The sequence below is a fragment of the Hipposideros armiger genome, unplaced genomic scaffold (genome assembly GCF_001890085.2).
Source record: "Hipposideros armiger isolate ML-2016 unplaced genomic scaffold, ASM189008v1 scaffold_18, whole genome shotgun sequence".
NCBI classification, from domain to species: domain Eukaryota; kingdom Metazoa; phylum Chordata; class Mammalia; order Chiroptera; family Hipposideridae; genus Hipposideros; species Hipposideros armiger.
This window is the reverse complement of record NW_017731368.1, coordinates 3,716,472-3,730,421: the sequence shown is the minus strand read 5'-3', so window position 1 is coordinate 3,730,421 and position 13,950 is coordinate 3,716,472. Positions and strand designations below refer to the sequence as shown.

The following is a 13,950-nucleotide window of genomic DNA, read 5'->3' as shown; positions in this document are numbered from 1 at the left end:
GAGTGTTTTAATGTGAAAAAAAAAGAAACAACTACTCCTCTTTTTCTTTTCTCTCTCTCTTCTCAACTTCCCCCACTCCCCCTCCCTTCCAGCTCCTTCATTTCTTTCTTTTCACAAAGAATAGTTTGTCTTATGATACGCTCATTTAAAAAATGAATAGCAATGAAAGAGTGTACAGAAGAAAATATACACCCTTCGTGGTGGTTTTGTCCAGTGCCCGTCTTGTGAAACTGGGCTGACAGTTCCCAGAACCCCTTTCCTGTAGGGGTCCAGGCGAGTGTCCTCCAGGAGAGAGAATTAGCGTGTGGTTTGCAAGAGTAAAGCAACAGCTGCAATGTTGTGCCCTGAAGGTGCAAGCAGGTGCCAGGCCCTGTGGGGGCCTGTGCGCTATTATCCATCTGCTGGCCCCCACAGCAGCTGCAGAGCCCTCTGCTTCCTGGCTGCTCCCAAGTCCTGGGCCAGGTGCCCAGTGCAGCTTCTGCAGGCCTCTCTCCACACACTCGGTCCTCAGGAGGTCTAATTTGCCATGTAGGTTGCTGTTTGTACTCACAGGTTACATTTTGTCCTTGCTGTTGTCCATATCTAGCTTTCCTTCCTGACCATCTGGGAGACTGACATATAGAGATGTCCCACTCAACATTAGAAGCCAGGTAACAACCTGCATGGACTCACCCGCCAGCTCCAATTGCATACAATCCAGTTCCTAAGCAAATCCCGATTTTAGAGGAGGCTGACTTTCTCAGTTCCTGGCACCCTAATGCCTCCTTACTTTTTCCCTGAAGCCAAAAGAAATGCAAAACTGTTCCACTTAGTAAGTGGTTACATCCAAACAACTTAAGTATTTTTGTTTATAGCTGTTTGAAAGTACATGTAAATTGAAAGAAAAATAACATCTGATTTTATTTTTAAATAATCAGTACCAGTGGGGTACGTACACCTGTTGGGCATGGCCCCATTCTCCAATCTTGGAATCTGTTGGACCCTGTCACCCTCAGCTCCTGTTCCACATTGCTTTTATCTCAAACCATCAGAAACCCGGCTTTGCGAGGATATGAAAACCTTGAAAGGAATGCAGTCTAATATTGAAACTGTGAACTATCTTAAATGTGTAGTTCTCAGGATGTCCAAGAAACATAAGGTATCAATGTTCACCCTTGAAAACTGGAACTATTTCATGGCTCTCCTGTGAATTTACTGTGACCCCAGGGGTGCCTCAACACACAGTTTGGGAACCCTAGCCTTGTCTCATGTCATTTCTCTGATCAAACCCTGACTGATACACACATAATCCCAAAGAAATTTGGCATATATTCTCTTCCCTTCCCGACTTTGGACTCTGCCTACATATTATGAAGTATGAACCAGAAGAGTTCTATATTTTTATTTTTATGTTAATTTAACATTAGCTATACAAGAGATGATCATGCTAAATGAAATAAGTCAGACAGAAAAAGTCAAGAACCATATGATTTCATATGATATGTGGGATATAAAACTGAGAGCAACAAATGAACAAGACAGACAAAGAAAGAAAAACTCACAGACACAGAGAACAGTTTAGTGGTTACCAGAGGTTAAGTGGGAGAAGGGAGAAGAGGGTAAGGGGGTTGAATATATAAGGAGGTTTGACTTTGGGTGGGGAACACACAATGCAATACTCAGATGTGTATTCTAGAATTGTACACTTAAAACCTATATAATTTTATTAACCAATGTCACCCCAATAAATTTAGCTAAAAAATATGTAATCAATGGCCAAAAAGACAATACAAGCATATTCGCAAGTCAATAAAATTCTTTTAAAAATCACTCATGTTTGTAGCATATGTCATATTTACCATTATTTATTTAACCCTTCCCCAGTTATTGAACTTTCTAGGTGTATTCCATGTGCTATTCTGCCCACTTCTCTGTAAGGATGAAATGGAGAAACAGTAAGAACGACAGTCACAAGGAGCTGGGGTGTGAGTCCATCCACACAGGAGCAGGGAAGTAGGTGAGTGGAGGAAGGCAGTCGGGAAGGGCAGGGTGTCCTGAGTGACCAAGGAGGAGCACGAGCAGAAGGAGTCAGGTCTCCTATCTGATAGAGTTGGAGAAAGGTCATCCCACTTTCTTTGATTTATTTCATTTAATCCTGAGAACAGCCTCATGGGGATAGATACTAGTCTTATCCTCACTTTATAAGAAAGTAGTTGGTGGCTCAGAGAATCATTCATTCAAACAGCATTTACTGAGTATTTCCTCTGTGTCAACCTTTACTGAGGTGACGCAAAACATGTAAAGCGCCATTGAACGTACACGTGCGCACGTTTAGAAAACAACGCTGGAAGGACATGCCCTATAATACTAATATGCTAAGAGAGGCTATATCTGAGCAGTGGCATTGCAAGTGCTTCCACTTTCTTCTTTGGGCTTTTTACAAGTTTCCAAGCTGTCTACAATGAACACGTATCGCCTTCATAGCAAGAAAATAAAAGTATTATTTCAAAAATGGAACCGGAAGACATGGTGAAACATTGCTCATTATGAAGTTGTTGTGGATCAAATTTTGTTTTTTGATGCAGTTCTGTTTTACCAAATAGTGGACGAATGTTTCTTAATTCCATTTAACCTCTTTCTCCCCGCACTGTAGAGAGGGCTGGCAAGTTTACCGTTGGAGAGCTCACATTCACCTTGACTTCCAAGGCCAACGTTTGTCCACATTTTCCATGTGGAGACATAAGCCCAAAGCAGTGTGACCTCCTCTTCCCCAGATGAAAGTTTTCTAAACCTTCATGATACTGGCTTCTTTGTACAAAGACAACATGCAAACGTAGCAGGTCTCTGCCTGAAAGGGAGGGTAGCTTGGTAAAAAGCACAGCTCTAGTGTCCAAATAGAGAGAGGCCAGCCCAATGGTCAGCCATTGTGTTGTAAGGTGGGACACCCATCCCCTTAGGATACTTTCTGATTGATGCATTCCTTCTTCCCCTGGGCTGCCCTGGAACTATGGCTCCTTGGCAGCCCCACGTATCTCGCGCAGGCTCTGCTGGCATCCCTGTGTCTGTCCATCTCACTGAGCAGATGATTCTTTGAGAACAGAACTCCCTCCTGCACCCCTGTCTCCCAGGGCTTGCTTTGAATGGAGCAGGTCCTCAGTCACCATGCTGGCTTTTATTGATATGTGTAAACAACAATGGGGAAATGGGTGGAGTAACCCAGAGTGCGTCTCAGCCATGGAAATCAGTACAGGCACTGATGCTTTAAATGATTTATTGACTTGGAAAGTGATCAAAACATACTACAACTTAAAAACGACAACAGGGGAGCAAGTAGAGGTCCATCTTTGATACAATCATAAATACTCACAAGAGAAAAAAATAACTAAAAGAAAATACATCAAAAATATACAGTGGTTGTCTTTGGGGAGTGAGATGATGAACAATTTTGATTTTTTTTGTGTGTTTTTTTTAAATTTCCCTTTGTGTTTTTAAGCTTTTTTTAGAAATAATTTTTGTTATTGGGGAAATGATTTTCAAGGAAATGTTAAGTCTGAGGAAAAAGAGAACAAAGACATGATAAATAGGAGGTCCTTGGTGAGAGATAATGTGTTAGAGACATTTTGGGTAAATAAGTTTCTTTCAGTCAAGGGTCCTCTCAACCTCCTACATCAAGAGACCATCCCCACCCCATCCCGGCTGACAGACATTTTCCTCTCCCCCAGCCTCAAACACCATCAGCTTTCACAGCAAGTCATTTTCCTGATGACGGGTCCAAGGCGGTAGCCAAAGCTCTGATCCATAAAACCAGAGGGCTTGGACGGAGAACCAGAGGAAGAAATTAACCGTGTCCTTTGGACTGTTAGTAATTTCTGCAATAAAGCTGTCAGGATTTACTACCATATCACCCAGCTGACAGACAAGGGACGTTCTACAAATATTCAGAAAAAAAAGGCACGGTAATGGAAACAATGACTCCCTCCCCTCGATGGCTGTTTCAAGAAGTTCAACGTATTTACACATGGTCAATGTCAAGCCTACTGTCTGAATTGTTTGATTTTAGTGAATATGAACATTTTCTCTAAGGGAAGTTCCACTGCTAACAGCAGTTCCCCAGTCCTATTTCCCATGAGGTCTCAAGTTCTTCCATCATGAGTTCTATGTCCTTAGGGTTTCCAAGAGCCTAGAACCCACAGCGGGGCTGCGGTGGGTGGGTGGAGGCAGCTGCTGCCTCCTGATTGGCTCTGGGCTGGAAGTGAAGTCAACTGTGGAACCCACTATTTCCAAGTTCATTGGTGGTGAGGGTAGAGATGGGGGATGTTCAGCGGTTTTGCTTACAAATGTTAATGTTCACAAACCCGAAACCCTGTTTGGGCCCAAGCCCTTCACTGGCACCCTTTGTCCCAGTCTTCTGGAATGTCCCAGTTCACTCATACATCTCCAGGGAGAAGTTCATAGGATAGACTGAAGCCCCAGAGGTGACTTAGTCTAGACCACCTTTAAGCTGCCTCAGTCCCGTGGGGCATCATTCCACGCTGTGTCAGTGGTCAGCATCTGGCCGGCAGAGCCAAGTTGCCTCGTCTCCAGCCAGTGCCCTGGCAGGTCACCCTTGCTGGATCCTAAATCAGAACCCAGATCCAGAGGCCTGAGTCAGAATCCATTGGAGAGTTCATGCATCCCTGTGGAGGGGGACATGGAGCTCTCCCTCTCCATCCTCTCTTTCGGGAGGAAGGGGAGCCATGTAACGAGGCGCAACTGGCGTAGGTACTTGCGGAACCTCTCGCCGACAAAGACGTAGATGATCGGGTTCACACAGCAGTGTGTGTAAGCGATCACCTCCGTCACTTGAATGGCCACGTCCAGCTGTTTGCTCTGCTCACACTCCTTGGTAAAAAAGACATCTTGGAAAGCAGAAACAAACATAGTCAGATTGTAAGGGGTCCAAAAGAGAAAGAAGATGATCATGATGACAAAAATCAGACGGACGGCTTTGGCCTTCTGCTCATTTGGCCGTCTGAGCAAAATCCTTATAATCCCTGTGTAGCACACGATCATGACCACCAGAGGCAACACCATCCCCAAGATGTTCAGTTTCAGAGCCTGGAACTGCTTCCACTGTCTGAAGCTTGTGTGAGGGAAATGAAGACTGCAGGTGACTTGCTTGATCTCCAACTGGGTCTTGGAAAAATGAAAACCTGGGATGGCAGTGAAAATGGCCAGGCCCCAGGTGAAGATGCTGGAGATGATCCCAATGGTGACAGTCCGGGCCCGCAGGGCAAACACAGCGTGGACAATGGCCAGGTACCTGTCGATGGTCAGCAGGATGATGAAAAAGATCTCGCTGTACAAACCTATGTAATACAGCCCCGAGAGCAACTTACACAGGCTGTCACCGAATATCCAGTTGTTCCTCAGATTGTAGTCGATCCAGAAGGGCAGCGTGAAGAGGAAGATCAGGTCCGAGATGGCCAGGTTGAGGAGGTAGACGCTGGTCATGCTCTTGAGCCTCTTCTTTTGCACAAGGACCAGGACCACCAGGATGTTGCCGACCAGGCCAATGATAAATACCAGGGAATACAACGGGGGCAACAGATTAGCCCCAAAAGCCCTCTGCTCTCCTTTCTCACATGGGGCTGTGTCGAACCCGTAGTAATCTTCTGTGGTCCCATAGTGCTCTGAGGTGGTTGAAAGTTCCATCCTGGCTTCTCCCATGGTCAAGGAAAATGGTTTCTGTATTTACTTTGCTGTTAAAGGCGGTGCACTCTGGACAACAAAGACAAGGCAGTGATTATACGTCTTCAACAACTTGACAGCTGTTTACTGAGTGCCTACTGTGTACCATGCCCGGGACCCAGTGTTGAGCAAGGAGGAACTGAAGTCCTCTCCGCCCCCGTGGAAACTGTAGTCTAACAGTAGGTGTGGGCAATCAGCCAATGAGTGCGCACATCATGAATTTAGTTACTTTGGCAACGAGCGCAGTGGAGGAGAAGTCCAGTGGATGGAGAGCCCAGACACGGGGACACCTCACCACACTCTCCATAACCAATACCTCCTTCCCTCATGCTTCTTATGGACTTGGCATTGGATTTGGTGTTCAACAACCCTTTAGGGGTCCCACTATTTCTCCCCAGTTTAGAGGTGATGACACAGAAGTTTGGAGTGGTTAGGACACATATCTGGTGATAATGAGAGCTGGAGCTCAAGCCCGGGTGTGTATTACTCTTGTGCCCATTCCTGAAACTGCTCAGCTTCCCTGCCTCCAATCACAGAGCAGTGACATTGCACCTTGGAGTCTGCAGAAGGACGTGTGAAAAAAGACAGTCCTGGCTGAGAGTAAAAAACTAACCAGTGGATCTTCATGGCTTCTGGGGATAAAAAGGTTCTCAGCCAGGGGTATCATAGGGCACTGGGAGCATGTGAAAATGTGTGGGCATTTTTTCTTTTTTGGTTGTCACAAAGACTAGAGGATGCTACTGTCATTTGGTAGGCAGAAGCAAGGATGTCCTACAGGGCAAAAATGGTCCCACCCCAAACACCAGCAGTGCTGCCATAGTGAGATTCTGGGAGGTCAACCCCATTCCTTAGAGGGCACTGAGGACCCCAAAGAGGGCTCAGCCTGGCCCACATCACACGGCCCTGATGTGGCACAGGTAGGTCTACAGGTAACTGTGTAGGCTGCCTGTGAGCCGTGAGGATTCAGAGGAAAGCACAGGCTGGGCGGAGTGGGTGACATGGTGAGCAGAAGATGGAGGTCTGAGCTCAGAACAGCGTCAAGCCATGAGGTGCTGCACAGTCACCAGGTAGAAGCTGGGATTCTGCTGAAATAACCTCTCAAACATTTTTACCCAAGGTTGCCGTTACATAAACAAAAACAAATACACACCAAAAAGAACCACTAGATAACTTGCTTTTGCAGTACTTCCCCCAGCCCCTGCTTTTTAGCTCTTTTTTCAGTCCTTTCTGATAGCTTATTGAAGACGCCTCCCCAAAGGGAGCATGGGCTTTGGTGTAACCTACCAGCTGTGTGATCTTGGAGAAGTTAATCTACCTCTCTGAGCCTCAGTTCCTCATCTGTAACATGGAAAAGTAACACTTACCTTGCAGGGCTACTGTAAGGCAATGTATGAGAAAGGCCGCCCTCTTACTGGGTCCTCAGTAAATATTAGGGGACCTCCTTCCCTGTAGACACCCTTCCCTGAAGCCTGTCACCACCAGGAATGTCCCAGGCTCCGCTCTTATTCTGGCTGAGGTACCCTGCCCCCAAGGCCCCCCACCAGGTCTCTCTGTAGTTAATCTAGATTCTAGAAAGTGAATTCTGCCTGACAATGATGAAAAAGACGGTCCCAACCATGTGAACTGCACATTCAAATTTTCAATATGTTGCCACCAATCTGAAGTGATTTGACCTCAAGACCAATCAATAAAGTAGGTGGTACCTTTATCATAATTCCCACCTTCAATCTGGAGTCTCTAGTGCTCTTCCTTCTACACTGCTTAATGAACAGAAATTCACACTTCTGCAGCGGCCATTGGAAATTAAGGCACTTGGGGTGGGGGTGTTAACGGGCACCCGGGCTAGGGACTGTTACTTCCTGCCAAGTCCATCCCTGGAGTTTACTTCTCCATCTCTGGACTTGCCTCTGCCTGATCCACCCTGTTCCTTGAGAAACCCAGGTGGGCAGTCACTAAGGAGGCCATGGCAGCTTCTGATTACCACGGCCGCTGTCAGTGCTGGCAGCTCAGCTGGGTCCTCAGCACTCTGACGTGGCCCAGCAGGTTACAGTGAGAGCAATGAGCAGCTTGAGCACAAGGAGCAACTGGTGCAAGACTGAGCCCATAAGCCCAGTTGCAGGGGGAATTCTGGCAAAGGTGAAGGCACATCGGGTCAGCCTGTCAGGTGCCATTTGAACAGAGAGTCGCCTCCACACCCCTAACTTCCAACTCCGTTCACTGTTACACGCAATAACTTCAGGGCACGCTGCTCCCAAAGGGAGATGGGCTGGGGCGGGGCCTTGGAGGAGAAACCAAAGGATCACGTTGGCCTGCTGTCTGCTGCAAAAGTCTTCCCCAAGGTCTTCCAGCTCTGGCCTGGAGCCTGGAACTTTCCAGCGCCAGCATCCTCTAGCCTGGGAATTGGTGAAGTCTTTGAGCAGAGAAAGGGCAGTCCGTGACGGTAAAGACACCCAGGGTTGGTGGTGTGCAGGAGGTGGCTTGTGCTGGTTTACATGAATCAATTGTGTGCCTCTCTTCCCAACTCTGCATTCAGCATGTTGGTAGCTTGAAATCAACCATGGTGGGAATATTTATATGCAGAAATTGGCAAAGACTAGAAATCAGGGCTTTTTTTTAGGAGAGCCCATTATGAAATATTTACCAGCACATCAATGTCCCCCAGTCTGAACAGCCCGAGAGCTGTCCTGCTAATCAGAGTGGGGACTAAAGCATCATTGGGTGCCACACAGGCTAGTGGCAGGCTGTGCAAACTTCTGGGGGTTTCTAACTCTGAAAATCTGAGACCCTCTCAGTTTTATGGAGGAACAGTTAAAGCAGATGCTTCCAAGTAGCCCCCATGCCCCTCTATCTTCAGAACAAAATTCTTCTGCCTCTTTACTAGTAGAACAGAATGGTCATCGGGCCAGCTCTCTGCCTTCAGACGGGTGGAATTCTACCTCCTCCAAACGCAGTCCGCAGTCTGATTTTGAAATCTAGTCTTCTTAAGAAATTGATTCAGTATCAAATCATCCTTCCATCTGCAAAAAGTTTTTCTAATTCATATTTGCCTCTTGCCACAATGACTTCATACGCCATGTACGGTTTTCATTTACATGGGGAAAATTTGGCAAGTATATCCTCTTGAATAGCTTTCCACTGAGATTGTTCCTCAGTACTGGGCTGACTTTCTAAATCAGTCACCAACAACCGATCGTTCAAGATAGCTTCCTTTTTTTAAGCAAAAATAAAAACCTATTTTACATTTTATAAATCCACCCATTCTCAGTATTGCCACACAGTTCATTGCTTTATAGATGCATCAAAGAGCTACTTAGACATCTGCCTGGCTCATGAAGAATCCCTCCACCTTTGAGGAGATAGACAGGTAAAAACCAATAATCTGCAATGTGAGATGCACGTCTAGCTGCATGCATGCATTCAAACAAGAGTGCCTTCCACAGAAACTGACAAGACAGAAAAGACAAGTAAGTGCCACTTACTGTGGTTTCAAGGGACTTTGTCCACGAAGTCTCTGTTTCTAGAGCTCTTAGAGTCTTTATGAATTCAAGGTTCAAGGTCCCGAAAGAGTAGGAAGTACTCAGTTTCCTGTGTAATGATGGAGATAGGACTCCGGGGTTCTCAGTCATTCAGAATGACAAGAAGGGGACAGAGTCCTTTATGAAAGATCAGGTGTCCATGAAAGGCCACAACGCCCACCACTGGTCATTTCCTAGTGGCTGAGTGTAAGGATTTTCTCTGGTCACTCGACTGCACTTCTCCTTGGCGAGCTCTGTCTTAGGGGATTGGGTAAGGTCGGGTTGGGTGGAGTTGAGTGGGGTGAGGTGGGTGGCAATTAAGTGTTCCCAGAACTTGTAGGGCAACTGAAGTCTGGAATGGGGGCAGGGGTGGGGACAGGACACAGAGTTCTTGTGGTCAGTAAGTAGCTTCTTTTCTTCTCTTTTTTTCTTTTCTTTTCTTTCCTTTTTTCTTTTCTTTTCAAGATTGCAAGTGGAAGGATTTAAACCGGAACCCTGGGTCCTCTGTTCCTCAAAATGAGCTGGCTGGTAAGCCAGAGAGAAGCAGAAGCTCCTCTTTGGCGCCCCCTATGTCCTCCACTTCTGACTGCCTGGGCTTCTGTTTTATGCAATGATCCAACCACCGGCCTAGTTCAAATCCCAGTTCTCCACATAAGACATGGGCAGGTAATTACGACTTTTTAAGTCTTGGTTCCCCCTCCATGAAAAGAGAACACTGAATGCTGAGGCTCACAGGAGGACGCGTGAGGTCAGCGTGTATGTGAAAAATGCCCAGTGCGCCTGGCACAAGGACAAATGTCTGGTAAATGATGGTTATTATGATTCTCCCCACAGCTACCCGTATCTGCTCTGTGCTTGTGACCCTCTCAGTTCACATCTTTTCTGCGAAATGGGGACTCTGCTGACCTTCCTCACAGCTTTGCAGCAACGCACCATTTCAGAAATCACACACATGAATGTGCTTTGAAAAATGTCCCATGTCCCTTCAAGGCTCATTTCCTCATCTGTAACATGAAGACTTTGGACAAGGGACCTCATGTCCTCTTCATTGGAACAGCTCACGAGTCTTCTGGGTTGGGCTCCCCTTTTTGGCAGCCTGTCCACAGAGAGATAGATGTTGGAAGAAGGAGGCAAAAGGCAACCCAATTGACAAAGACAGCTGTAGGCCTAGGGATTTGGCGCTTTTGTACAGTGAGAAGGGCGTGAGGGGATCATCAGTGATGACCTCTCAAATCAGACATTTAAATCCTAGGTCTACATTTTACTGACTTTGGGAATGTTATTTAAGCCCTCGAGTGTCTCTTTCCTCTTCAGTAAAACAAGGTTAATACTGGTGACTTTACAGAGAGGAATACACACACACACACACACACACACACACACACACACACACACACAAACCGAGGGTGCCAAAAAAATGCATACAAGTGAACACTTTGGTCAACGTTTCTCAAGCAGTAGTTTGCCAAAATCAGAAGTGTCTGGACGCTGATGGTAACCACTTTGAGCAACTCTTGTAATTGCAGAAGTCAAACGTGACTTGTATTCATCTTTTGTTATTGGTATATATTATTACAATTTTAATAGTTTTTTCCTTTCTTAAAATGTGTACACCTCTTTTTGGCACCATCTGTATATCTATCTATCCTAGGAAAAGTGCTACATACCTCACTGCTGAATATCACTATGGTCACCTTTGAAGTACTCCCCTTGGGAAGCTGTGCACTGACACCAGCACCTAGTCCACACTTCAAAGCAATTTGGAACTCTTTTTCTGGAATGGCCATCAGAGCTGTTGTCGTATTACCCTTGATGTCTTGAATGTCATCCAAATGTCTTCCTTTCAATATTTCCTTTATCTTTGGGTAAAGAAAGAAGTCATTGAGGGCCAGATCAAGTGAGTAAGGAGGGTGTTCCAATACAGTTAGTTTATTGGCTAAAAGCTCCCTCAAAGACAGTGTCGTGTGAGCTGGTGCATTGTCATGATACAAGAGCCATGAATTATTGGTGAAAAGTTCAGGTTGTCTAAGTTTTTCATGCAGCCTTTTCAGCACTTCCAAGTAGTAAACTTGGTGAACTGTTTGTCCAGTTGGTACACATTCATATCAAAAAAGGTTAGTAACATTGTTTTGACTCTTGATTTGGACTGATGGAACTCTTTTTATCGTGGAGAATTGGCTCACTTCCACTGTGCACTTCGACACTTTGTTTCATGGTCATATTGGTACACCCATGTTTCATCACCAGTGACAACATAGCCCAAAACATTGTCTTGCCTCTCCAAAAGGTCTTGGCAAACTTTGATTCTCCTTTGCTTTTGTTCTTTGGTGAGGTCCTTTGGGACAATGTTTACACACACCTTTCTTATGCCAAGATTTTCAGTTAAGATTTTTCTGTTTCTCTATCGATGTTTACTTGGTCTGCTATGCTTCTGACAATCAGCCGATGATTTTGACACAGAATTCCACAAATTTTTTCAATGTTTTCATCATTTCTGCTCGTTACTGGCTGCCCCGAACGCTCTTCATCAGTGATGTGTTCTCTCCCCTCAGAAAAATATTTAATCCATTTGTACACTGCCATTTTCTTCATGGCATTATCCCCATAAACTTGGACTACTATGTCCCTGATTTCACTTCTACTCTTGCCAAGTTTAACAAGAAATTTAATGTTTGTTCATTGCTCTAATTCAAGCTCAGACATTCTCATGATGGCACATAAAAAACACGCAACAATAATGAACGCCACTCAGCAAGACACTGCCACATGTCAACAGCAACACAGCTATGAGACACTGATATACCAAGGTTATGAAACCTTACCAAGCTGTTTGTACAGTGCTGCCAATGTAAGCCCACGGTGGCAAGTTCACAAACTGAATTGTCAGACCTTGTATGTGTGTGTGTGTGTGTGTGTGTGTGTGTGTGTGTGTACGAATGAATGCCTTGGTGTAGTGTTTAAGCATTCAAGTTGCCTGTCTTAATTTGGGGCCTCCCCCCCTAGGTTGCAAACCCTGCAACATGGATGCAGGTGCCAGTAGTATATTTTCAGGGGACCCCAGGAAACAATGCAGGGGTGGGGGGAAGTGGGACATGAAAATAAAGGAGCCGGGAACTTGCTCATGATGCAAATTCTGGGGTCCCGTTTCCCAGACCTACTGAATCAGAAATTCCGGTTTTAACATGCCCTTCCCGTGATTCTGATTACACACCCAGATTTGGGAGCCATGGATCTAGATGTTTGCTGGGCCTTTGGCCCAAAGTCCTATGTAATCTCTCTCCAGGAGGGCTGGGCTGGACCAGATATGAGCTGGGAAGAGTTCTTTTGCTTCTAGTTTGAGTCCTACACAAGAAGGCTGCTCAATGGCCTCTTCTGTCTCCTCTTCCTGATACCCAAAGCCAGGTCCCCTATGGCGTTTCAAAGGTGGGGGCAAACCTCTTAATGTGTATGTATTCACACACACACACAAACACACACACACACACACACACACACACAGGCTTTTATTTTTTTTTTAACACAGGTGGGCCATATGATACACATTGTTTTCCATCCGGCTTTTATCACCGCACATCAACCCAGAAGATTTTCTCCACCAGCATGCAGGATGGGACACGTAGGCAGTGCCTATAGGCCCTGCCTATCAGTGGTGGGAACAGATAAAAGTATCAGTAAGGTGTACGCAATTGTCTAACCTTGACTCTGTCTAGGATGCTGATATCTTAATTCAACACCCCTCCAGTGTCAACCACATGACCTGGCCCACTGGCCCCTCTTTTTTTAATCTCACACGCTTGCTTCTTTTGTCTCACCCATGACATTTAATCCCGACCCAGCCCTGTTTCAGCTTCCCCTTTCCTGTCTCAGCCTCACATCCCAGAAACCTTACATTCTGTATAACCAGGACAGGGCAGGGCTGTGCTCCTCGATGGCGTGCAACCTGCTTGTCACTGAGGCACACCTTTCAGGTCCAACTGCTATGCCAGTCAGTTAATTTCCAAGAGAGGGGGCGATGGTGTCATGACCATGGGCTATCTCTCCGCTGCCTAATCCTGGGACACACTGTCTGGGTACATGGCAGAAGGAGTTGCTTCTGATCCCCTTTAGGACACGAAAGCCCAATTGGTGAGTGTCCCACAGATAGACAAGAGGGGCTTTGGGAGATACAAGTGATCCCTCGGCAGTAGCTCACTTCTGCCCCCTGCACACCACCTTATTTTATCCCCACCTTGCCCTCCCCCATTCCTTTCACCTTGTCCAATTTCCTTTCCCTGTCTCTGTCCACCACCCCTCCTCAGCCCATAGTCCTTCTATCCAGGTGGCCGTTTGTTCTCCTTTATCTCTGCCTCTCCTTGCCTTACCCGCCCCCCAGGATTCTACAAACCCCAGCCTGACAAACCAAAAAAGAGATGGTTCCAATAGTCCTTTGTCCCTCTCTCAGACCTTCTCAGCTGCCCCGCTGCGCTAGGTTACATCCCAAAGTGAAAGAGGGTATTGGACACATCCGTGTCAGATCCCTCTCCTTCTGCCCAAATCATCCAAGAGACCACCTCCTCCCTGAAGCCTTCCCCACCCTCCACAGCAGGAAGATATTTATGAGAGGCAGGCGTTTTCTAAGGGTTTAAGCTTTTTTGGGGGTGGTAGAGATCACTTTTTGCACACCTCATTGTATAGGTTGGACACTTTTTATAATAAATTACAAGGCAATTCACTCAAAATAGTTCAA

At 46.0% G+C, this 13,950-nt stretch overlaps 1 protein-coding gene across 1 annotated transcript; it reads right to left on the bottom strand.

The window, feature by feature from the left end:
• Positions 1–3,233: 3,233 nt before the first annotated feature.
• On the bottom strand, positions 3,234–9,486 carry CCR1 (C-C motif chemokine receptor 1). Its single transcript, XM_019630560.1, has 2 exons — positions 9,189–9,486; positions 3,234–5,739 (listed from the first exon to the last, which is right to left on the bottom strand). The coding sequence occupies exon 2, from the start codon at positions 5,686–5,688 to the stop codon at positions 4,627–4,629; it is 1,062 nt and encodes a 353-aa protein (XP_019486105.1). The 5' UTR covers positions 5,689–5,739; positions 9,189–9,486; the 3' UTR covers positions 3,234–4,626.
• Between the last annotated feature and the right edge of the window lie 4,464 nt (positions 9,487–13,950).